Genomic DNA, 24,831 nt, shown 5'->3' with positions numbered 1-24,831 from the left:
CAAGGCATGAAGTGCTAACTGGATTGCTCACAGCTCCAAACTGTTGATGGATCATGTCCTCTGAGAGGATGACCATCGGCCCTGAAACGGGCGACCTTTGCAATGACAGTCCCTAGCCATAAAGACTGGCATCTGTTGTCAGAATCATTCAAGAGGAGACGTGGAGAGGCAAGCCTTTTGATAGGGACTCTGGCTGGAGCCACTAACGCTGACTTTAATGGGCCCCCACCTTCCAGGGCAGTGGCATTTGAAGGGAGTCCATCTGCAGAGACCAACAGGACAATAGTGCATCCTGCAGAGGGAGAAGATGAGCTTTCACCCAAGGAACCACTTCTGTGGTTGGCAACATTGACCTCAGTACCTGGAGATAGTGCCAAGCAGAGGGAGCTGGCATTGCCAACATTTGTTGTTGAAGCTTCATTCTGCATGACTCTAAAAGGAAAACACGGCTTTCTGCCTTGTTGAAGTGAATCCCCAGGTACTCCAGGTGGCTCTTCCGGAAATTGATGATCTAACACAGATCTTGCAGGAGTTGTATAACTTGCACCACTGCTCTTGATCTTGGAAGGGGCTCTAATCAGCCAATCATCCAAACATGGATGCACCTAGAACCCTGACTTGCGCAAGTGCACCGTCTCAATGACCATCACCTTGGTAAAGTGTGAGGCGCTGTTGCAAGACTGAATGGAAGTGCTGGGAATTGAAAATGTCTCTTCAGCATGTGGAAACTCAAGAATTTCCTGTAAGCAGGAAATATAGGAATACGCAAGTACGCCTCTGTTAGATCCAGCGAGGCTAGAAATTCCCCCGGTGCCAGCGACGCAATGACCAAATGAACAGTCTCCACCCAAAACCAAGGCACTTTTAGCACTACATTGACTGACTTCAGATCCAGAATTGGCCTCCAGTTATCAGAGCATTTCTTGGGCACAATAAAGTATATAGAGTATCTGCCCACGTCTGACTCCTCAGTGGGAACAGGTTCCACAGCTTGAATATCCAGAAGTCATTGCACCATGGCTCAGACCCTGCTCGCTTTTTCTAGCCATCCAGTCGGAGAATAAACAAAAAGATCCTTCAGGGTCCAATAGAATTCCAGTTTGTAGCCTTCTTGAATGAGGTCCAGACCCAGTGGTCTGAGTAAATTATCATCCAGGTCTCCCAGTAAGCTGACAACCTTCCTCCTATCCATGGGAGGTTGGCTACAGCCTGGCATCATTGTGACTTCTTGGAGTGAAAGTGCGATGTTGGAGCTCTCCTGGAGCCTCTGAACCTCTGTCTCGATACCTGAAATGATTTCTGAACAGAGGGCACTGCAGAGTATTGATAAACTGTCACACACCATGAAAGGCACTGCAACTGCTCTCCTCAGGCACATGGTCTACTGTCTGGTAAAGATTTAGGACAACGGTCTGCCACACTGGCCATAAGATCATCCAAGCCTTTGACAAAGAACATAAGGGCCTTGAAAGGAAGCCTGCTCAAAGTAGCCTTGGAAGCAGAATCTCCCACCCATTGCCTGATCCAAAATATTCTATGGGTGGAGACAGAATAAGCAGAAACTTTGCTCATGACTCTGATGATAGAAAGCATCTAATATAATAAAACCCTTACTCGCGCATGCACAGTTGAAACAGTGTGATCCCTGCCGCTGTGATTTGTGCCTCCGTGACCGTGTTCATTTTGCGGGGCGTGTGCAGCGCATGCGCGGCAGTGGAATCTGTAGTGGTTTGATTTGCAGTGTGTAAGAGGAGCTTGCGGCGCTGATTTTCCCCATTGCCAACGTCGCTTCCAGCCTAGGGCAGGGAGGGAGGCTTTAACTCGCTGCTCCTGCTTGCTTCGGGCCTTCCTCACTGCTGGGTCCTGCTCCTGCCTTCATGCACAAAAAAAGTAGGCGGGAACTGGCAGTGACGAAGGACCAAAGCAAGCAGGAGCAGCGAGTTGTGAATGCTGCGCTGCCGACGGTTGTGTGAGACCCAGGAGGAGAGGGGAGGGGGGATGAGAAACGCTACTGATGGCTGTGCGAGACCGCGGAGGGGAGGGGAAATGCTGCCGATGCCTGTGTGAGACCGCGGAGGGGGAATGCTGCAGCAGCAACCTTTTGGGGGGAAAGAGGGAGAGGGGAAACCAGGGAAGGGGGGCAAGGGCTACTGCAGGACAGGGGGCGCAGGAAAGGGGTGCTAGTGAACAGGGGAGAGGTAAAAGGAAGGGAGAAGGGCTACTGCTGGACAGGGGGAGCATGGAAAGGGTGCTGCTGGACAGGGGGGAGGTAAAAGGAAGGGAGAAGGGCTACTGCTGGACAGGGGGGAGGTAAAAGGGAGAAGGGCTACTGCAGGACAGGTACAACAGAATGGGTGATGCTGGACTGAGGAAGTAAAAGGAAGGGAGAAGGGCTACTGCAGGACAGGGGGAGCAGAGAAGGGGTGCTGCTGCACAGGGAAGGATGGGAGGGAAATGCTGCTGCTGCACAGGGAAGTGGGGGGGAGCAGGGCAGGATTAATTCGTCGAGGGCCCCTAGGCACATAAGTACACTGGGTCCCCCGCCCCGCCCCACCTCACCATGCGCCCAGGCGGAAACAGGAAGCTGCGTCAGAGGGAAGCTTTGGGCAAGCAGCACTGCTTGCACAATTACAGTTCCCGTTGCCTTTCTTACCCACGTTGCTTGCTTGTCTTACTTTCCATCGATGGGGGGGGGGGGGCCCACTTTGCTGATAAGGGGTGACCCATGTTGCCAATCGATGCTGGAGGGGCCCATCGCCGTTTGGAAAAAACAATGTTAATGCCCTCCTTCATTGGGGCCCCCTGACCATTTCGGGCCCTAGGCACGTGCCTACTTGGCCTATTGGTTAATCCTGCCCTGGGGGGGAGAGGGAAAGGGGGCCAGGGAGCAAACTTGCTATGCTTTAGGGGGGAGGGGTGTGCTGAGGGGCAGGCAGTAATCTTGGTTTGCTCGGGGGGGAGGGAAGACAGAAGGGGGCCATGGAGAGAGACAGAAAGACAGGCAGGCAGCGCACGAGAACGAAAGACAGACACACACAGAAAGACAGCGGGCAGGGAGAGAGTCAGAAAGCAAGAAAGATAGACAGACAAGGGGCCAGGGAGAGAGACAAACAGAAAGAATGACAGACAGGCAGTGGCCAAGGAGAGATAGGGAAAGAAAAAAAAGATAGACAGCTAGCAGCCAAGGAGAGAGAGAGACAAAGAAAAAAAGACAGACAGCGGCCAAGGAGAGAGAGAAAAAAAAAGACAGACAGCTCATATGGTAAGTTTTCATTAAATTTTGTGATCTGTTAAGTCTACACATCTATTCTAGCACCCGTTAATCTAATGGGCTTAAACACTAGTCCACTACATAATCCACCCTCAAAATTAGCAACTGGGGGCTGGCGTCCTCCTCCACAGTCAGAGCCTGTCACAGGATGGTATGGCTGGCGCGTGTAACAAAGAAAGCCACTACCTCCGCCCTGAGCCAAAGATCCAAGGCCTCAAATGGCATCTTCAGGACTAAATCCATCCTCCGATCTTGTGCATTCTTTAAAATTACTCCACATTTACTAGGGAGAGAAGTATGTTTCATAACCTGTGCCACTAGTACCGTATTTTCACGCATATAACGCGCGCGTTATACGCGTTTTTACCTACCGCGCATACCCCTCGCGCGTTATATGCGTGAGCGCGGTATACCAAAGTTTTAAAACATAGTTCCCACCCCGCCCGACGCCCGATTCACCCCCCCAGCAGGACCGCTCGCACCCCCACCCCGAACGACCGCTCGCACGCGCTCCCATCCGCACCCGCATCCACGATCGGAGCAAGAGAGAGCCCAAGCCCTCTTGCCCGGCCGACTCCCCGACGTCCGATACATCCCCCCCCCCGGCAGGACCACTCGCACCCCCACCCCGAACGACCGCTCGCACGCGCTCCCACCCACACCCGCATCCACGATCGGAGCAAGAGGGAGCCCAAGCCCTCTTGCCCGGCCGACTCCCCGACGTCCGATACACCCCCCCCCCCCGGCAGGACCACTCGCACCCCCACCCCGAACGACCGCCGACTTCCCGACAATATCGGGCCAGAAGGGAGCCCAAACCCTCCTGGCCATGGCGACCCCCTAACCCCACACCGCACTACATTACGGGCAGGAGGGATCCCAGGCCCTCCTGCCCTCGACGCAAACCCCCCTCCCCCCCAAGAACCTCCGACCGCCTCCCAGCCGACCCGCGATCCCCCTGGCGACCCCCACGACCCCCCCACCCCCCTTCCCCATACCTTTGGTAGTTGGGCCAGAAGGGAGCCCAAACCCTCCTGGCCACGGCGACCCCCTAACCCCACCCCGCACTACATTACGGGCAGGAGGGATCCCAGGCCCTCCTGCCCTCGATGCAAACTCCCCTCCCCCCCAAGAACCTCCGACCGCCCCCCAGCCGACCCGCGATCCCCCTGGCGACCCCCACGACCCCCCCACCCCCCTTCCCCGTACCTTTAGTAGTTGGCCGGACAGACGGGAGCCAAACCCGCCTGTCCGGCAGGCAGCCAACGAAGGAATGAGGCCGGATTGGCCCATCCATCCTAAAGCTCCGCCTACTGGTGGGGCCTAAGGCGCGTGGGCCAATCAGAATAGGCCCTGGAGCCTTAGGTCCCACCTGGGGGCGCGGCCTGAGGCACATGGGCCCAACCCGACCATGTGCCTCAGGCCGCGCCCCCAGGTGGGACCTAAGGCTCCAGGGCCTATTCTGATTGGCCCACGCGCCTTAGGCCCCACCAGTAGGCGGAGCTTTAGGATGGATGGGCCAATCCGGCCTCATTCCTTCGTTGGCTGCCTGCCGGACAGGCGGGTTTGGCTCCCGTCTGTCCGGCCAACTACTAAAGGTACGGGGAAGGGGGGTGGGGGGGTAGTTGGGGTCGCCAGGGGGATCGCGGGTCGGCTGGGGGGCGGTCGGAGGTTCTTGGGGGGGAGGGGGGTTTGCGTCGAGGGCAGGAGGGCCTGGGATCCCTCCTGCCCGTAATGTAGTGCGGGGTGGGGTTAGGGGGTCGCCGTGGCCAGGAGGGTTTGGGCTCCCTTCTGGCCCAACTACCAAAGGTACGGGGAAGGGGGGTGGGGGGGTCGTGGGGGTCGCCAGGGGGATCGCGGGTCGGCTGGGAGGCGGTCGGAGGTTCTTGGGGGGGAGGGGGGTTTGCGTCGAGGGCAGGAGGGCCTGGGATCCCTCCTGCCCGTAATGTAGTGCGGTGTGGGGTTAGGGGGTCGCCGTGGCCAGGAGGGTTTGGGCTCCCTTCTGGCCCGATATTGTCGGGAAGTCGGCGGTGTTGTCGGGAAGTCGGGAAGTCGGCGGTGTAAGGGGGGTGGGGGGGTCGTGGGGGTCGCCAGGGGGATCGCGGGTCGGCTGGGGGGCGGTCGGAGGTTCTTGGGGGGGAGGGGGGTTTGCGTCGAGGGCAGGAGGGCCTGGGATCCCTCCTGCCCGTAATGTAGTGCGGGGTGGGGTTAGGGGGTCGCCGTGGCCAGGAGGGTTTGGGCTCCCTTCTGGCCCAACTACCAAAGGTACGGGGCAGGGGGGTGGGGGGGTCGTGGGGGTCGCCAGGGGGATCGCGGGTCGGCTGGGGGGCGGTCGGAGGTTCTTGGGGGGGAGGGGGGTTTGCGTCGAGGGCAGGAGGGCCTGGGATCCCTCCTGCCCGTAATGTAGTGCGGGGTGGGGTTAGGGGGTCGCCGTGGCCAGGAGGATTTGGGCTCCCTCCTGGCCCGATATTGTTGGGGAGTCGGCGGTCCTTCGGGGGGGGGGGAGGGATGTATCGGACGTCGGGGGGGGGCATCAGGCTTTCAGGATGGGGACAGACCTTCAAGGGGGGACAGTGCACGGAAGTCAGGGGGGGTGAACGGAGAGTCGGGACAGCGCACGGAAAGTCAGGGCGGGCGAAAGGAGCGTCGGGCAGCATGCGCGGTATACCCGTGAGCGCGGTATATCAAAGTTTTTGTGCAAATCATCGTGATTTCTGCGCGCTATATTCGTGTGCGCGTTTTATACGGGTGCGTGTTATTTGCGTGAAAATACGGTAATCTACTTTAGGTGGGACAAACAGCTCTAGAAATCTGGAGCCAGCAGATACAACTTTGCCATAGTCTTGGCAACCCGCAAAGGGCCCTCTGGAGTCTTCCACTGCTACATTAACATCATTGTAATATCTGGATGCGAAGGAAAAAAGATGGTCTGAAACTTAGAACTGCTCATGACAGAACGCTGAGCAGAGTTCTGCGGGGGCTCAAGCTTTAAAACTGTAAGGATTCAATGATCACCTCCAGCAAAACCACTGGCTTAAAAAGGCGGCACACCATTGGGTCTTCCCTCTGGTTAAGGGCCATCACAGCCCTCTGACTGGAGGCTCCTGCCTGAGACCCCCGAATCCTCCAAAACTGAGTATTCATTTTGAGGTAGTAAAGGAATAGAATCATACTCCCAGTTGTTTTCCAACCGTATCTGCTGTTCTGAGAGGGAAAATCCCTGTTCGCACCAACCAGCATGACCCCAGATGGTGTAAATGGGCCCCTATAGCCCATATAAGCTTCGAACATAAGACTGACAAATCAAGAGTGGAATTCTGCACAGGATGTCATTTGGATATCTGCGGGGAAGCCCCTTGTCTCTTCATGGGCTGAGACATCTGCGCTTCACTGAAGATGCCAAGTTGCTGTCCGAGGGCTACAGGGGAGAATTTTTCTTCCAAAACTGAGCCACCTGGAACTCCATTGCCCTAGAGGGGCCAGAGGGGGCTAAGCCCATGGCTTCTGCCACCCCTCATGTGCCTTGCAGAACGTGGCACAAAGACGTTCTTCCACCGGCCATCCAGCGCGAATCTGGCATGAGTCAGGAATCCATTTCTAACTATTTTAATCAAAATAGAGGAGTTTTTGAGGCAGATAAAGGCTTTTAAATTGTACTGAAAAATCCAAGCTGGCCACTGCAGCAGCTTTTTAGTGTCAAAAAAAGGCCCAGGAGAGCTAAATAAAAGTTAAAAAAATGTTGGAAAGGGTTTTTTGCAGGTAGGAGACCCAAATTCAAGCCTCAGAAACCCCCCTAATGCAATTAAAAACCCCTACCAATGTTTCCCATAGACTACAATAGACTGCACTCACAGTTATGCTGGTGCTGTTCCTGTTTCAGCTTAAATAGTAGCTGGGAAATGATGAAGACTTCTGCCTCAAACAAGCATAACAATAAAGTCTTAGATGTTTGGTTCTTCAGGCTGCCCATCAGACCCCACAGCTCCATGCATATCCTAGGAGGAGGGGGAATGCAGCTGGCAACCAATAAAATCATACAGCCTGTGCTCCAGCTCTGTTAACAACCAGGAGCGAGCTACACTACAATGGGGTTGGTCCCCAAGCCAATATTAGTGCACGCTGGCTGGGTATGTGCCCTGCAAAAGGGTTGCCCTCCCAGCTACAGACCTCTGACACTGTCTTCACCCAGGCAGAGCTGCCCCAGGAAATCTGGGGACCTATGTAGCATCAAACAAGTCTCCAAATAAATAAAAAAGATCTCAAATGTTACAAACCAAGAGCAGAATAGATCAAAAAGACATTTCAACTCGCATATAGAAGGAAAAAAAACTGAGAAACGTGTGCACAGGGCAGAGAAAGAGAAGCCAATAAAAGTAGATGATGCCTTCTACACAACTCGTGATTAGAGGTGAATAACCCACTGGTTCAAGACTTATGCCTTTTGCACTAGAACTTTAAATAATGCGGGTTATAAATCTTTTAAAATAAAAAGTAGCACTACAAAAATGATAAATATTATCAGAGTGAAGGCTAGCTTTCACTTTTTAATCAAAAAATGGCAAGAAAAATAATCTTAAATGTTAGTATTTTAGTTGTGTTAAAGAAAATTATCTTATTCTTTTATTTATTTAATATTTGAATTAAATAAAACTGTCATATTCATACCTGGGTCGTGCCTGCCTGGATCTGTAAAGTTGCTGCAGACTGAGAAATCAGTGGTTGTAATGACTGTCCAACGGACTGAGAGCTTAAAGACTGAAAATACAAAGAAATACCATAGCTACTCGTAAATGGGTAGAACACATGGCCTAATACAACACTCTATATTGGATACATTATGAAAACCAACACTGGCTTTATTTCCTCAGAATTCTGCAGAGAGACAAGGAAGCACTGGTAGCACCTCGATTGGCTTACTCTCTTGCTCTCATTTTCTATTCCCCTCCCTCCTCATAGTGCCATTAGTGCACTCTTTCATCCCTATCCCATGGCACCTATGACATACATGTTCCTCCTTGCCCCCTCTCCCCCTCCATGCCAGCATGCAGCATTGGTCTGGTGCTGATCAGGAGGAGGAAGAAAAACAGAGGGGCCATGCAACAAGCCAAATCCTCTTCTTATGCCACTCAGTGCTGAATGCATCATTTAAACAGCAGGACTCTATAATGTTGCACATGGTTCAAACTTTGGATTGAGCACCAAAGCAACAGAGGAGGAAGACATGGCTCAATGAACAATTTGTCTCTTTCCTCTTCTGCTTTTGATCAGCATCAGGCTGTCACTGTGTACTTGAATAGAGGTACTGCAGAGTCATGGTGGTATGCACTGGGTCTCTGTAACACATGGGGAGGAAGGGAGACAGGGAGGCAGAGAATTCTGGATGTCTGTGTTCCACGGAAAGGGGGGAGAAACGGAAAGAACACAAGGGGGAGAGGAAAAGAACACTGAGTGTGTGTATGCTACCAGGAGGAGGACAGCACTGCGTGTCTGTAGGCCTGAAGGGGTATGTTTGTGATAGATGGAGGGGTGAATCTGGGGAAGCAAGTACCAGTAAGGAGAAAAGAAAAAGCTATAGAGATGTATGAAGGGAATCAGTTATGGGGAGTAGTCATTGAGAGACTACTCACATTTTTTTTTGGGGGGAGGGGAGTGCTAGAGGGGGTTGAGAGAGCAGCATGGAATATGTGCCTGAGAGAGGGAGGTTGAGAGGGAGCTATATGGGTTGTGTGTGTCAGAAAGAGGGAGGTTGAGAGGGAGGCTATGCTATATAAGAGGGTGTGCCAGAAGGAGGTAGGTTGGGAGGGAGCTATATAAGTGTAGGTAGGAGGAAAGAAAATTGAGAGGAGCTATGCGGGTGCGGATGTAAGTGTATGTGCAGGTGCAGGAGTGAGGGAAGAAGGATGAGAGAGAACTAGGGGTGTTTATATGTCCCAGAGGTAGATATTGAGAAAGGGATAGACCAAAATGGTTATGGGAGTGTGTGCCATGGGGGTGGGGGGTGATTTGAGACAGAGCTATGGGGTATGTGAAAGCGGGAGAGTAGATGAGAGAGAAGGTAGGAGTAATGTGCCTTAGGGAAGGAAGTTGAGAAATAGTTATGGAAAGTGTGCCATAGGGAAAGAAATTGCGATATGGCCATGGGTGTGTGTACCAGAGGGATAGAGCAATGGGTGTGGTGTTGTGTGTTCATCCTAGGGACAGGGATTGAGAAAGAGAAGGATGAAGGGAGAACCATGAGGGGGGGTGGGGAGACCTTTTGGGAGAAAGAAAAAATAAAAGTTGGGTGGGTGTCTACCCTGCTAAGGGGACAGAGAAGACTGGAGACCGAGCTCGCCAGGGATTGGAGAAAAGGAAGGCGATCAACTCAAGATGGAGGGGAAGGTAATGGAAGATTAGGTTCTTACCTCGTTAATCTTTCCATTAGAAGACATAGAATTCCATACTGAAGCTGTTGTCCTTCTTTAGTTCCGGACTTTACACAAGGATATCATTCAAATCTCTCAACACCTTCCCTTTAGCGGTGGAGAATAGCTCCTTCTTCAGTTAGTATCAAAGCAATCAAATTCCACAGAAGAAAAGAGGAGGGGTACGGGGAACTTCCCTGGAGCAAACTATAATTCTGTTTTGCTCTGTAACTCATGACAAAAGCACAATGATTAACAATAATTAACATGAACTTATAAGTATCTAAGGACCAACCTGCTATGTGCAACTAGCACTATAGGATAAAAACCCCCAAGTTTAAGAACAGCATTATTCATACTATTTATTTTTCCATCCAAATGACAGGCGCAGAAGTCCCGTGATGGACATCAGCAATGTCTGAGGCAGTAAACAGGCAAATAGTAAGTCTGCACAAGGCAGGCTCTAAAGAATCCTGTGTCTTGTAACAGAAAGATTAATGAGGTAAGAAAATAATCTTCCATTCTGTTGCAAAGACATAGGATTCTCTGAAGCTGATGTACCAAAGCAGTGTCAGATGTCTAGGGAGGGTCAGATGAATCTGCCCATAGCACCAAACCCAAATGTGGCATCCTCTCGGGCTGCCACATCTACTCTGTAGAACCTTGTAAAGGTATGAAGAGTAGATCAAGTAGCTGCTCTACAGATTTTGTCGGGTGGAACAGCCTGTGACTCCACCCAAGCAACAGCAAAACTTCTAGTCTAATGTGCTGAAAGAGAGATAGGCGGCAGTTTTCCACAGGCAATATATGAAGAAGAAATTGCCATGTGAATCCATCTGGCAATTGAAGCCTTGGAGGTGAACCTGCCAAATCTTGATTGGCTAGTCAGTACAAAAAGATGGTCTGATAGACAGAAATCATTGGTCCTTTCCAGGTAATGAAGAAGGACACTTTGCACATCCAACCTCTGCAAACTCCTGTCCTGTTTAGCTGAACCCATAAGGTGAAAAGCGAGCAAACAAATCTCTTGATTGACATGAAAGGCTGAGACCACCTTCGGTAGAAAGGACGGTACTGCAGGCAGAAAAATACCAGTCTCCTTAAACCTGAGGAATGGTTCCCTACAGGAGAGAGCTTGCAATTCCAAGATTCGCCTCACTGAGACTATGGCCAGAAAAAACCCATCTTGACCGTGAGGTTCAAAAGGGACAGTCTTGCAGAGGTTCATATGTGGCCTGAGATAGGTCCTTCAGAATGACATTAAGGTTCCATGATGGAAAATGCCGATGCAATAGAGGATGTAATCTAAGTGTCCCTCTCAAGAACTGAGTGATACCTGGGAGAGGCGCCAGTGACTGCTGGCCTCCTAGAGCCCGAAAGAACAAGAAACATGCTACCTGTATCTCGAGAGACACAACTGTTAGGCCTTTTTCTGGTCCAGCTTGCAAGAATGCCAAGAACACCGGAACTGGTACCTGACAAGGCTCTACCTGTTTCTTAGTGCACCATAGCTGAAAAACCTTCCAAGTTTTAGTGTAAGCCACAAATGCTGAGGGCTTCTTTGCTCTAAGGAGGGTAACAATGACTATCTCCAAATAGACCTTACAAGTTAGGGCTGTGCACTCTAGAGCCATGTCGGAAGACCAAAGAGCCCTAGATTCTCCATGGGTACTTGGCCTTGACTGAGGAGCCCCAAATGAATCGGCGTTTGAAAGACCTGCCTCTCTGTAGTCGTATCAGATCCGAATACCAATGCCGGTGAGGCCAGTTCGGGATCACCAGTATCAACAGACCCTGGTGGTTGAGATAATGAGATCCAATTCTGGTCTTCCCCAGCGCTGCACAAAGAGGCTGAATGCTTTCTGGGACAGGGACCACTCCCCTGGATTCAGAGTCTTCCTGCTTAAAAAGTTGAGCCAATTGAAACTTACTCCAATATATATAAGATACTAGATGTCTCAGCAAATTGATCAGTTTTTTCTTAAACGCTGAGAGATATGAAATGGTAATGGGGAGTGACAGCCCCCCTCGCGGAGTTCACCATCCTGTCATAGCATTGTAAATCTTTTGATCAATCTCTGAGGCATGGTAGTATAATCCTTTGTTCTTTTATTTTTATTTTCTCTTTCTCGTTATATAATCTTTCTGTAATGATTCTTAAGCAAGATTACAAAAATCAGATGGCAAAAAGTCTAGCACTCAACGATCAGCGTTAGATACTTTGGCAAAAGATGAGAGTATCATAATTCAACCAGCAGACAAAGGTGGGAGAGTGATGATTATGGATATAGATCAATATGTGGCAGAAACCACGCGACAACTATCTGATTGTACATATTATGAACCGCTACAAGGAGATCCCACACAACACATTAAAGATGTCATGTCACATTTACTGGTACAAGCGCTGGAATCGCATATCATCAATGAGAAAGAATTTAAATTTTAGGATCCCGGTGATATATTTTGTTCCAAAGATCCACAAGTCCTTGGAAAATCCTCCCGGGAGACCCATCGTATCAGGGATAGGTTCACTGTTAGAACCCCTGTCAGAAATGTTCAATAATATCTTAAAGAATGGGTTCCTTTGGCCGCCTCTTACGTGTTGGACTCCGCCAATATCATCAACTTCTTGATAGGAAGTTCCATCTCATGCCATACTTATTACCTTGGACATCTCAACATTATATACTAACGTACCACAAAAAGAGGCCATTGATATTACTATGGAGGAACTACAAGCCTTAAGAGTTATCTGAAGCCAGGATTCAACTTTTGATACATTTAGCATCTATAGCACTGGGTATGAATTATTTTCAGTTTGACACCACTTTTTATAAACAAATAAAAGGCACGGCAATAGGGGCTAAAATGGCCCCGTCCGTTGCCTGTTTATACATTTCAAAATTTGAGCGCACTTTTTTGTATACCTCTGAATTCTGGCAATACCTTCTTTTCTGAAAACGCTACACAGATGACATTGTTGCAGTGTGGACGGGTACGCGAGAACGCCTTGATCAATTTTTTGACTGGCTTAACCACTGTGATGCACACTTACAGTTTACTATGATTACTAGTGAACGTGAAGTCCCCTTTCTGGACATTAGCATATCTTTGAGATATGGTATTTTTACCACAAGTATCTATAGAAAACCCACAGATAGGAACAACTTACTGCAGTATGATAGTTTTCATCTCAAACATTTGAGAAACAATATTCCATTGGGACAGTTCCTGCGTCTTCGGAAATTATGCATTACCATAGAGGATTATATCAGCAAAGCAAATGACATGAAGAATAGATTTTTAAGCAGAGGCTATCCTCCTTCCATCATCAATAAAGCCTACAAACGAGCACTATAGGCAAATTGACCCTTGTTATTACATCCTAGGGCAAAAATGGATGAGTCTCCACTGGTTTGTGTTCTCCCATAATCCCTCTCGCATTTCAAATCAAACACATTATTAAAGCGCATTGGGACGTTATGCAATATCATCCGGAGTTTCAAAATACACCTAGATTTGCATTTGCAAAAAGTCAAAATCTAAAACAACGGTTAGTCAGGTCCCAATTCACAAGGCGGCAGCCAGCTAACACCATGCTAGGTGAACATAGGGCATGTGGATGGTGTAAAATGTGCAAATGTAGTATCACTGTACAGCAGATGCAACTCCCTGAATGGGTAATGAGGAAGACACACCGCTGATACACAGATTGTAATTCTGAACAAGTTGTATAAATCATTTGCTGTCCGTGTGGGCAGCATTATATGGATATATCAGTCGGAGTATTAAAATCAGAGAGGGAGAACATATCAGTAGAATTCGGTCAGCCATCCAAGAAGCACCGTTGGTGTCTCACTGGCTAACACACAAACATGAAGATGAAGATTTACAGTACTCCATACTAGACACAGTTACTAACTTAAGAAGAGGAGATATAGCACATATTTTATGGCAGAAAGAGCAACGGTGGATATATGCTCTCAACACTCTCCAACCACATGGACTTAACAATGAGATTGAGTGGTTGGCATTTCTTTAGACTCTACACATATTTCAGTCCAAGGATTATGTTTCTAGCCTGTTGCCATTGTTTTACAATTGTCAAATCGTGATAAGTACTTACGTCACCACGCCACTATGTCTTTGGCTGAGCAATGAGATATCACATAGGGGAAGTCCAAATGGTCACATCATTACGTTTTGATGTCATCACGTCCTGGCGTCAGTTTGAGTAAAACTTTTTTAGCGGGCTGCTGACGGCGTTCCTTATGAGTTACACTTAGAACGCTGCCGTGCAAGCACTGATCAACTTAAACACGGTATGCATTAGAATTTGCTTTCCCCCTGCATTTGCCAGTAAAGTTTTTGTATCGCAGTGATGCAGTGTAGATTAGAAATTACTACAAAGTATACACTTTTTTGTATTTGTATTTATAGAAATATTGCAGAAACACAGTAGGACCTTTAAATGAACGAGTTACACCATCATTGATTGGAAAAGGTGGAAGTCTCTATTCAGGTCTCCTGAAGCAGACCTCGAAACGGGGCCACGTTGAGACTCCCGGAAAAAGTTCAAAGTTAAGTGAAGAATCTTATTTGACTAGTGACTTTTTGCCATCTGATTTTTGCAACCTTGCTTAAGAATCATTACAGAAAGATCATATAACAAGAAAGACAAAAAATAATAATAACAAAAAAACAAAGTATTATACTACCATGCATCAGAGATTGATCAAAAGATTTACAATGCTATGACTGGACGATGAACTCTTCGAAGGGGGGCTGTCGCTCCCCATTAGAGTTTCATATCTCTGAGCGTTTAAGAAAAAACTGATCAATCTGCTGAGACATCTTATATATATTGGAGTAAGTTTTAATTGGTTGGACTATAGTGCACTTTTTACCTCCTTCTTTAAACCACAGTATCCTGTTTTATCACAGTTGATTGGATCTGTGCTTAAAAAGTTGGCCTGAAGTTCTCTATTCCAGTCACGTGGGCTGCTGAAAGTTCCTATAAGTGAGCCTCTGCTCACTTGAACATGATCTGTGCCTTCAGGCACTTCTGGTGTCTCCCTGTCTATTCACATAATGCACTGCGGTGGCATTGCCGGAGAATACTCTGACCGCCTTTCCTGGCTGGAAAGTCTTCAGTGCTTTTAGCGCCAAGTAAATGGCTCTCAGTTTTAGATGATTTATGGACCACTTGCTTTCTGAAGGGCTCCACTTGCCCTGGAAAGGGTGACCATAACAATGGATCCCCCAGTCACTCAGGCTGGCATCGGTCATGAATGTCAACCATGAGGTGATTTGGAGGGGCATGCCCTTCGCTGAGGCATCCCCTTGGAGCCTCCAATGTAGGCTGTTTCTTGCCTCCCATGACCAGGAGAGCTGCATTTGTAGAGAATGCCATTGCGGGGACCAGCTGGAGAGGAGTGAATCTTGGAGTGGATGCATATGCACTCTTGCCAAGCGAACAACCTCCAGGGAGACCACCATTGAACCCAGCACCTGAAGATAATGCAAAGTCGTGAGGCTTAGCAACACTAAGATCTCTGTGATCTGCTTCCTGTGCGTCTGTTTTCTTGTGATCTGCTTCCTGTGCGTCTGTTTGCTGTGTCAAAGTGGACAACCAGATATTCCAAGCACTGAGTTGGCTGTAGGTGACTTCCTGAAGTTAACTATCCAACCGAGTCCCTGGAGAAGATCCACCACTTGCTGCACTGCATGCATGCCTTCCTTCCTGTCTTGAGCCAATCGTCCAGGTAAGGGTGACCCTGCATGCCCATCCTGTTACCACCACCATCACCTTGGTAAAGGTGCGTAGAGCCATGGCCAATCTGAACGGTAGCGCCACAAACTGGAAGTGCGTCTGGAGAACATGGAATTTCATCTTCTGTATAGGCCTCCAATCTTCTGTGCCTTTCTTGGGCACAATGAAGTACATGAAATATCTGCCGGAGTTTGATTTGGCTTCAGGAACTAGTTCTATTGCATGAATGTCCCAAGAGCCATCGTACCATCATTCGGACCCTGTCCTCCTTTTCTGGCCATTCAACTGGGAAGTCAAAGAACAGATCTGGAGGGGGTGGAAAATCTTGATCTTGTGCCCTTCTTAAATAATGTTCAGAACCCAGCAGTCTGAAGATATCTGTTCCCATTCCCTCCAGAAAGCAAACAGTCTTCTGCCAATGTCAGGAGGCAGTTGATCCGGGGTCACTGTGGGTTTTGGTAGCTGAGCCGCTGCGAAACACCAAGGTTTGTTGTGTGTCTGTAGTTGCCAAATCTGTCTGGACCCTTGGAAGGATCTCTGAGGGGTTTTGAGGCAGAAAGAAATTTTTGAAAAAAAGATTGATAAAAATCCAAGATGGCCACTGTCAGTAAAATCGCATCAAAAACGGTCGTGGAAGCTTTGTCGAAAAAGGTGTCTTGGAGGTAGGGGAACCTAACTCTAACCCCAGAAAACCTCGGATAAATCTTTTTCAGACACTCCACTTCCCCTCCCCCCACAAACAATTTTCCCCATAGGGAATAATGAGAGTAATCACTGATTTCTGGTGCCTGTCTGTCAGCTTGCAGCAGCCTGCCTGCATGGAAAGCATTTCTGTCACAGAAACTGCTGGGGTCTAATTCACCACTGGAATTCTTGTGGCTGACAGTCAGGCGGATACCGATCAAGGACTCAAAACCCCAAAAGTCCACATGGCGTATTGCAGGAAGAAAATTTGCAGCCGGATCCCTGATACCCAGAGGGTTGTTACACAGGGGTCCCACAGCCTGTGTTCAAGCCTCTGATAAATCAACAGATAAGAAAGCTCCCAGGGGAACAGACCCATAAACTCTCGGACCACAAAGCAGGAAGGTTCCACAGGTACTCCAAGAGATTGGTCTGCAAGCAACTGCCTGCCCTCATGGTCTACATCCTTTCCCTGGTGGAGTAAGCCCAAGAAGGGAACCTCTGAGCACCGAAGCCATGCAGGAAAAAAGGACCCAATAGATAAAAATACCTGAAAATAATAAAAAGAAAGCAGAGCAGAACAGAACACACATCAGTTCGCTTTGCTGAAGGAAAAACTGAAGAGAAAGTTATTCACCACTGCTGAAGGGGAAGAGCTGAGAGATTTGAGAGACATCATTCTGCAAAGTTTGTGACTAAAGGACAACAGCTTCAGTACAGTATCCTTTGTTTTTGTAACAGAAAGATAGATTAGATGTGGGACTGCTGAGAAAGCACAGTTACTTACCGTAACAGGTGTTATCCAGGGACAGCAGGCAGATAGTCTCACGAATGGGTGACATCACCAATGGAGCCTCGGTACGGACCACCTTAAAAGTGCATCACCACTTTAAGTCTTTAGAAAGTTTGCGATAGCCCGAACCGCGCATGTGCGAATGCCTTCTCACCCGTAGGGTGTGCGGTCCCTCGGTTAAGATAAGCCAGCTAAGAAGCCAATCCGAGGAGGTGGGATGTGAGAATATCTGCCTGCTGTCCCTGGATAACACCTGTTATGGTAAGTAACTGTGCTTTATCCCAGGACAAGCAGGTAGCATATTCTCACGAATGGGTGACCTCCAAGCTAACAGAGATGGGATGGTGGGAGTGTTGGCCTAAGAAAATAAATTTTGTAATACAGATTGGCCAAAGTGCCCATCCCGTCTGGAGAAAGATTCCATACAATAGTGAGAAGTGAATGTATGAACTGAGGACCAGGTGGCAGCTTTACAGCTTTCCTCAATGGGCATAGATCTAAGGAAAGCCACAGAAGCTACCATAGCTCTAACTTTATGGACTGTGACACGATTCTCCAGTACCAGTCCAGTCTGGGCATAGCAGAACGAAATGCAGGCAGCCAGCCAGTTGGAAATCATTCTCTTGGATACAGGATGCTTAATGTGACCATGTATTTTTTCCATCAAAACGGGACATCTATTAATTGTTATTCCTGCCCCAATTCCACCCTAGCCCCACCCCAATCCCAACAACAATTTCTTCAATTCATTTTTCATGTACACATAATATCTTATTAATTCATAATGGTAACCATAAAATTAAAAAAACCCACAAAGCACACTATACACAGAGAAAATGTTAATTATCATTTATATTTGGGGGGGGGGTTCAAAGATATCAAGGCAGATGACTTTAAAATATGCAATGTCACCTCAGTAACTAGAGAAAAATAGACAAATATAGTGCAAAATATAGACAGCAGATATAAATTCTCAAAACTGACACATTTTGATCACTAAATTGAAAATAAAATCATTTTTCCAACCTTTGCTGTCAGGTGATTTCATCAAGTTTCAAGTTTTATTTTAATTTGATGAATCGCTTATTTAGATTTACTAAGCAAGATACAACATTAATAAAAAATTTCATGAGTCTCTGGTTGCGTTTCCTTCTGACTGTGCATGCTTTCTTTCTACACTCAGGCCCAACAATTGTCCCTTTCTATTCCCTCCCTCCTTCCTTCCTATGTCCTTATTGCCCACTCCTGTGTCCTTAGTGCCCCCAGTGCCTCCTTCATATGTCCTTAGTGCTCTCAGTGCCTCCTATATCCTTAGTGCCCCTTCCCGTGTCCTTAGTGCCCCCTCCCGTGCCCTTAGTGCCCCCAGTGCCTCCTTCCTATGTCCATAGTGCCCTCAGTGCCTCCGTCCTATGTCCTTAGTACCCCTTCCCAGGTCCTTAGTGCCCCCAGTGCCTACTTCCCATGTCCTTAGTGCCCCTTCCCATGTCCTTAGTGCCTCCTTCCCATGTCCTAAGTGCCCTCAGTGCCTCCTTCCCATGTCCTTAGTGCCCCTTCCCATGTCCTAGTGCCTCTAGTGCCTCCTTCCCATGTCCTAAGTGCCCTCAATGCCTCCTTCCTATGTCCTTAGTGCCCCTTCCCATGTCCTTAGTGCCCCTAGTGCTTCCTTCCCATGTCCTAAGTGCCCTTAGTGCCTCCTTCCTTTGTCCCCCTCACTGCCTTCTAGCCTTTGTCCCACCCCCTCCCCCTAAGCCTACCTGCCTGCCTGCCGTGCCAAAGCCTGCCTGCCTACATCCCTGCTGTGCTAAAGCCTGGCTCCCTCCCTGTCGCACAGATTCAAACCCCCCCCCCCCCGGGTCCTGCTTCTTGCCGCCCAGAAGCCTTCTTCCCGATGTCAATTCTGACATTAGAGGAAGTTCCGGGCCAGCCAATCGCCCTGAATTTCCTCTCCAATGTCAGAATTGACGTCAGGAAGAAGGCTTCTGGGCGTCAAGAAGCAGCGGCTGCGGCGGACCTGGGGGGGGGGGGTTGAATCTGCGTGGCAGGGAGGGAGGCAGGCTTTAGCGCAGTAGAGAGGGGAAGTGATCGCCAATCCGTCGTCCCCGCGCACAGCTTCGGGACGCTGTCCCTGAAAACGGGACATTTCGGCTTCCTGAAGCGGTGGGTCGGGACAATGGGATGGTCGCTCCTATAACGGGACGTACGGTCACCTTAAGGATGCCCCAACTTGTTTGGATCAAAAGAGATGAAAAGTTGGGGAGATGTTCGTTGTGGCTTTGTCTGGTCAATATAGTAGGCCAAAGCCCGCTTACAGTCCAAAGGATGCAAAGCAGTTTCTCCAACATGAGAATGAGGTTTAGGTAAAAACACTGGTAGAACAATTGACTGATTGAGATGAAATTCAGTGACAACTTTTGGAAGAAACTTTAGATGCGTATGCAGAACCACCTTGTCATGATGAAAAACTGTGAAAAGTGGATCTGCTACTAATGCAGTAATAGCACTAAGATGGACTCTGATAGATGTAGACTTGAGATCAGAGTCAGACAGATGAAGAAGATAATCCAACACCAATTCCACTGCCAAAGATGTTGCATCGTGATGATGAAGAAGACACCAGGAAGAAAATCTAGTCCACTTTTGTTGGTAACATTGCTGAGTGGCTGGTTTCCTGGATGCATCAAGAATTTGACTAACAGGCTGAGAAAGCCGTAAGACAGATGAATTCAGCCTGAGAGAAACCAAGCTGTCAGGTGTAGAGATTGTAGGTTGGGATTTAGAAGTGATTCCTGTCTCTGAGTGAGCAGAGTAGGAAATATTGGAAGAGGCATGGGCTCCCTGGAGCTGAGCTGAAGGAGAAGGGAGAACCAATGTTGTCTGGTCCACCGTGGAGCAATGAGAATCATGGCAGTTGCTTCCCTCTTAACCTTGAATAAGGTTCGCAACATGAGAGGAAGTGGAGGGAATGCATATAGAAACAGACCCGTCCAATCCAGGAGAAAGGCATTTGCTGCCTAACGGAGAGGACAGTAAAGTCTGGAACAAAACTGGGGCAGCTTATGATTGTGAGGAGCCGAAACAAATCCATTTGAGGAGTGCACCACTGAGCAAAGATGGACTGGAGAGTTGCAGAGTTGAGAGTCCATTTGTGAGGTTGAAGAATTCTGCTGAGGTTGTCTGCTAGGGAATTTATCTCCCCTTGAATGTAAACAGCTTTCAAGAACAGATTGCGAGCTGTCGCCCAAGTCCAGATTTTTTGGGCTTCCTGGCACAACAGGAGAGAGCCTGTGCCTCTTTGCTTGTTTATGTAGTACATTGCTACTTGATTGTCCGTGCAAAGAAAGAAGACCTGAGGGCAAAGAAGATGATGAAAAGCCTTGAGGGCATAAAACATCGCTCTGAGTTAAGAAATTGATGTGAAATTTCCGCTCCCTGGTGATCCAAAACCCCTGAGTCTGCAGATCATCCTTATGAGCCCCCCCAGGCATAAGGGGATGTGTTTGTCGTGATGATCTTGTGATGAGGGGATAAATGAAAAAGAAGACCTCTGGATAGATTTGAGGTCATCCACCATTGAAGCGACCGCAGAAAAGATGATGTCACAGATATATGTTGTGAGAGACGATCCGTCACTTGAGACCACTGGGAAGCCAGAGTCCATTGAGGAGTGCGAAGATGTAGTATTGCCAGTGGTGTGATATGGACAGTTGAAACCATGTGGCCTAGAAGAACCATCATGTGTCTGGCAGAGATGGTTTGAAGAGGAAGCAATTGCTGACAGAGACAGATGAGAGTCTGAAGTCTATCTGGAGGAAGAAATGCTCTCATGAGAGCAGTGCCTATGATTGCCCCAATGAATTGCAGACGTTGAGTTGGAATGAGATGTGATTTGGGGAAGTTGACTTCGAATCCTAGAATCTGGAGAAAAGAGATGGTCTGAGATGTTGCTTGGACCACTTCCTGAGATCTGTAATGGAAATAGGGCGAGCACACCGTCCGCACTTCTTAAAACCCGTCTGAGGACTGACATGGAGGAAAAAATGGCCTCGGCAAAATCAAAAGTCGAGGCACAAGGAGGGAAACAGGCCCCGCCGGGCCGAATTCGCAAAAGCGAAAAAGTAAAAAAAATTTAATTTTTTTTTACTATAAAAAAGAAAGAAAACAAAAACTGACTAAAAAGTCAAAAAATAATCCGCGTGAGCAGGAAGGCAGCAAAAAAAATATCAACAGCCGTTGATGAAGCGACTTCTTAGCACCGTGGAAACTAAGAAACTGAGGAACTGCACTCGCACATGCGCGGTTAGGGCTATCGCAAACTTTCTAAAGATTTAAAATGGTGATGCACTTTTAAAGTGGTCTGTACCAAGGCTCCGTCAGTGACGTCACCCATTCGTAAGAATATGCTGCCTGCTTGTCCTGGGATAATGACTGGAACCTGGGCAATGAGAAGTCATGCCTTTATGATGGGGAAGTATTACAGAAAACAATTATAAAGACTGTAGAATTTTCATATAATGTTTGCAGAATTCCTCCAGGAGTAATATATATATGACATATGCTTATTTCATTTTTTTTTTTTTTTTATTTATTTATAAATTTCAAATGAACAAATCAAGATAAATCTTGTACAGAAAGTGATTACATCAAAAGAAATGAAACCTCATAATTTTACACAGAAATCAAGTTTTTGTATAATCTCTCAAGTCCACAATTATGATCCATGATGTAAATTAAACGGAATTGAACATAGAACTTTTATTAAAGATAAGTGGTACGTGGTTAACTGAAATTCAGGCGCCTTATATCTTAAAGCCCTCATTCTTTCCCCTTTTCCAGGCGAGACAAGGAGAGAAGGGCCGTCAACTGGTTTGGTTCAAAGAAAACATATTTCTGAGAATTATATTGAACTATGCACTTGCAAGGGTGGCGAAGATAGAAAGTTCCCCCAAGAGCCAAAACTCCAGGTTTTAATAGTAGAAACTCCTTTCTACGTCTTTGTGTGTCTCTTGCCAAATCTGGGAACATCTGTATCTTAAGATCAAGAAACTTTTTTTCCTTATTTTTGAAGAATAGTCTCAATAGCCAATTCTTATCTAGCGTAATAGCCAGGTCACAATCAATGTAGCAGGTATTGCAATTTCTTTATCAGATAGTTCAAGTAAAGCTGAGACATCAATTGGTCCCTGAGTTTTTTCTTGAAGATCCTGATTTTTATTAGGCAAATAATAGACCTGGGTGAAAGGAGGTAATGAATCTTCCAGTACTTCCAATATCACAAGCTATCACCACTGCATAAAACAGACCTTGCAGCACATAATGAAATCCAACCAACCAAATTTTACAGGGGTGTTGTCTAGGGTTTCAAATGAAACTCTGCAAAATTTTTTGGATCTATCTCAATTTAGTCACGAGCTAGGGGTGGTTGAACAAAAGCAATCGATCCACTCACATGGCTCGTGTCACCTAAAACGCCAACTTTGCTTAAGCACTGCGGCAGAAGGAAACTATCTAGGAGTCTGAAATTTTGCATTTTGGTACAACACCTTGGGGCAAGTTTCTGTGTCAAGTTTGAAATCTTTTGCGAATGTGCTTCCATTTCTACAGGTCAGTAAAGTAGGCAAAAAAAATTCACTTACAAAAATTTTTGGTAAATTTGGCTCCATACTGCTGCTGGTAGGTAAGTCAGATGAGGATACAACTTTACCAGCAGACATGTACCATGAGGTACTTCCAAGATTTGCAATATGAGCTTTTACAGTCAAGTGAAGCTGAAGATATGATCATCCAAAAAATATGGCTTTATGCATTTATGCTTCATAAAAATAGGGAGATTGCCAATATAAATTTGTAATGAATATATCAAATCTCATCAACTTAATCACAGTTCTTAATATTACTCAATAAATACTTAAATATTTGTAAAGTGCTCAGACCAATAACCAATAGTTTAGTGATAACACCAAACTGTGGTTATGAAAGGGACCATCATTGCCTTTACAGTCCCTGACCCAACCATTAGAAATACTTAATGATAATAGGTAAAAAACCACTTATCTGAAGTAGCTGGAAGGTTGGGTACTCAATAACCACAGCTGTGATAAAGTGCCAGTGCTCAATGTGCTTGAACGTGCATTCAATTTTAACTAAATCGCCATGTTAAAATCCCTGGCCCCCCAACCCTATTATCATTAAGTATTTCTAATGGCTGGGTTAGGGACTGTAAAGGCAATGATGGTCCCTTTCATAGCCACAGTTTGGTGTTATCACTAAACTATTGGTTATTGGTCTGAGCACTTTACAAATATTTAAGTATTTATTGAGTAATATTAAGAGCTGTGATTAAGTTGATGAGGTTTATGCATTTATGCAAATTTTCACTGTTTTTCAGATTCAAATAGCTCTAATGTGTAGGGTTTTTGGGGGTTTGTTTTTTTATATCATTTGAAAGAGCATGTTTTTTTTACTATAGAAGCTATCCTGTTTTATCTTTCTTTGGTGAGAATTAGGGAATGACACGGGGAAAAAATTTGTCCCTTGTCACCGCCCTGTCCCCGCGACCACCGTCCCTGTCCCCGCCCCATCCCCGTCCCAGCAGCATCCATACAAGCCTCAGTACTGCAAAATTTAGCTTATTCCTTCCTTATAAATCAAAGTTCTGGCTGCTGAACTAGAGAAAGAGATGTTCAGCTGGCAGGGCTTTGTTTATAAATTTTTATAAATTTCTGCATCTCAATGGCCACAAATTTGGTTTTGGAGAATGAGATGTACAATGTCAGCATCTATGAGGCAAACTTGGTTCTTTTTGTTGCATAGAGCTTTTTGGACCCCAGTTCGTTTGCAAAAGTTAGATAGATCTAAGTCTAATAAATGCTGGCATTGTAATCTGGAAGTAGGGACATTGGATCATTTACTTTTTTACTGTCCCTGTATTAAATTATTTTGGAATTCAATTTGGACGCAGGTTAACCGTTTACTTGAAAATCATGTTGCTTTGTCTTATGATACTATTCTGTTTGGCATGGCTATGAGGAAAAAAAGTCAAATTTCATCTTATAATAACAAACTTCTATTAATAATGACAGGGGTGGCAATTCAGCACATTATGGCTAATTGGAAAAATTATACAAATTTTAATTATTCTTTTTGGTGGAATTCACTTTGTCACATTTTTAAAATGGAAAGAGCAATTGCTGTACAGAAAGGTAATTATAACAACTTTATAAAGATCTGGGGGCCATTAGAGAATTATTGTAATGAATGAACATCGTTTTCCTTTCTGATGGATACATGTATTTTATTGGGGGGAGGGGGAAAATTGGATGATTAATATTTTTATTTAATGTTTGGATTTCTGTTGTATTATGAAAATTTCGTTGAAGAATTGTTGGGTGGGGGGAAGGGTTATAATTTCTACTTTAATGGATTATATGTATAAGAATGTCAAGTGCTGTATATTTTATTAGTAATGTAATGTTTTAATATTAATCACTTATTTGTCAGTTTTAAAATGAATAAAGAATTTTTTTAAAAACCCACAATTAATATACTACTTAAATAAATAAATAAAAATTTTTTTTTCCTTTGTTGTCTGCTTTCTGCTTCCCTCATCTTCTCATTCAATTCTTTCCATCTACTGTCTGTCTTCTCTCTGAGCCTTCCATTTGCTCTGTTACTGTGCCTCTCCCTTCACCCCCACCCCAATTGGTCTGGCACCCATCTTCTTCCTTCTGCTCCCCCATAGTCTGGAATCTCTGTCTTCTTCTCTTCTAGCGTCTTCTCCCCACTCTCTTTTCCCCATTCCCTTCAGCGTCTTCTCCCCACTCTCTCTTCCCCATTTCCCAGCATCTTCTCCCCACTCTCTCTTCCCCATTTCCCAGCGTCTTCTCCCCACTCTCTCTTCCCCATT

At 46.7% G+C, this 24,831-nt stretch overlaps 1 protein-coding gene across 16 annotated transcripts in view; it reads right to left on the bottom strand.

Moving 5' to 3' along the window:
- CLOCK (clock circadian regulator) overlaps positions 1–24,831 on the bottom strand; it is a 265,133-nt gene that overhangs the window by 52,101 nt on the left and 188,201 nt on the right. For all 16 annotated transcript variants that reach the window (XM_033945122.1, XM_033945187.1, XM_033945213.1 and 13 more), the window contains one exon: positions 7,937–8,026. In XM_033945122.1, coding sequence (XP_033801013.1) covers positions 7,937–8,026 — 90 coding nt within the window. The remainder of the gene's footprint in view (positions 1–7,936; positions 8,027–24,831) is intronic.

Source organism: Geotrypetes seraphini, chromosome 1 (assembly GCF_902459505.1).
Source record: "Geotrypetes seraphini chromosome 1, aGeoSer1.1, whole genome shotgun sequence".
NCBI lineage: Eukaryota > Metazoa > Chordata > Amphibia > Gymnophiona > Dermophiidae > Geotrypetes > Geotrypetes seraphini.
This window is presented reverse-complemented; position numbering and strand designations above follow the sequence as displayed.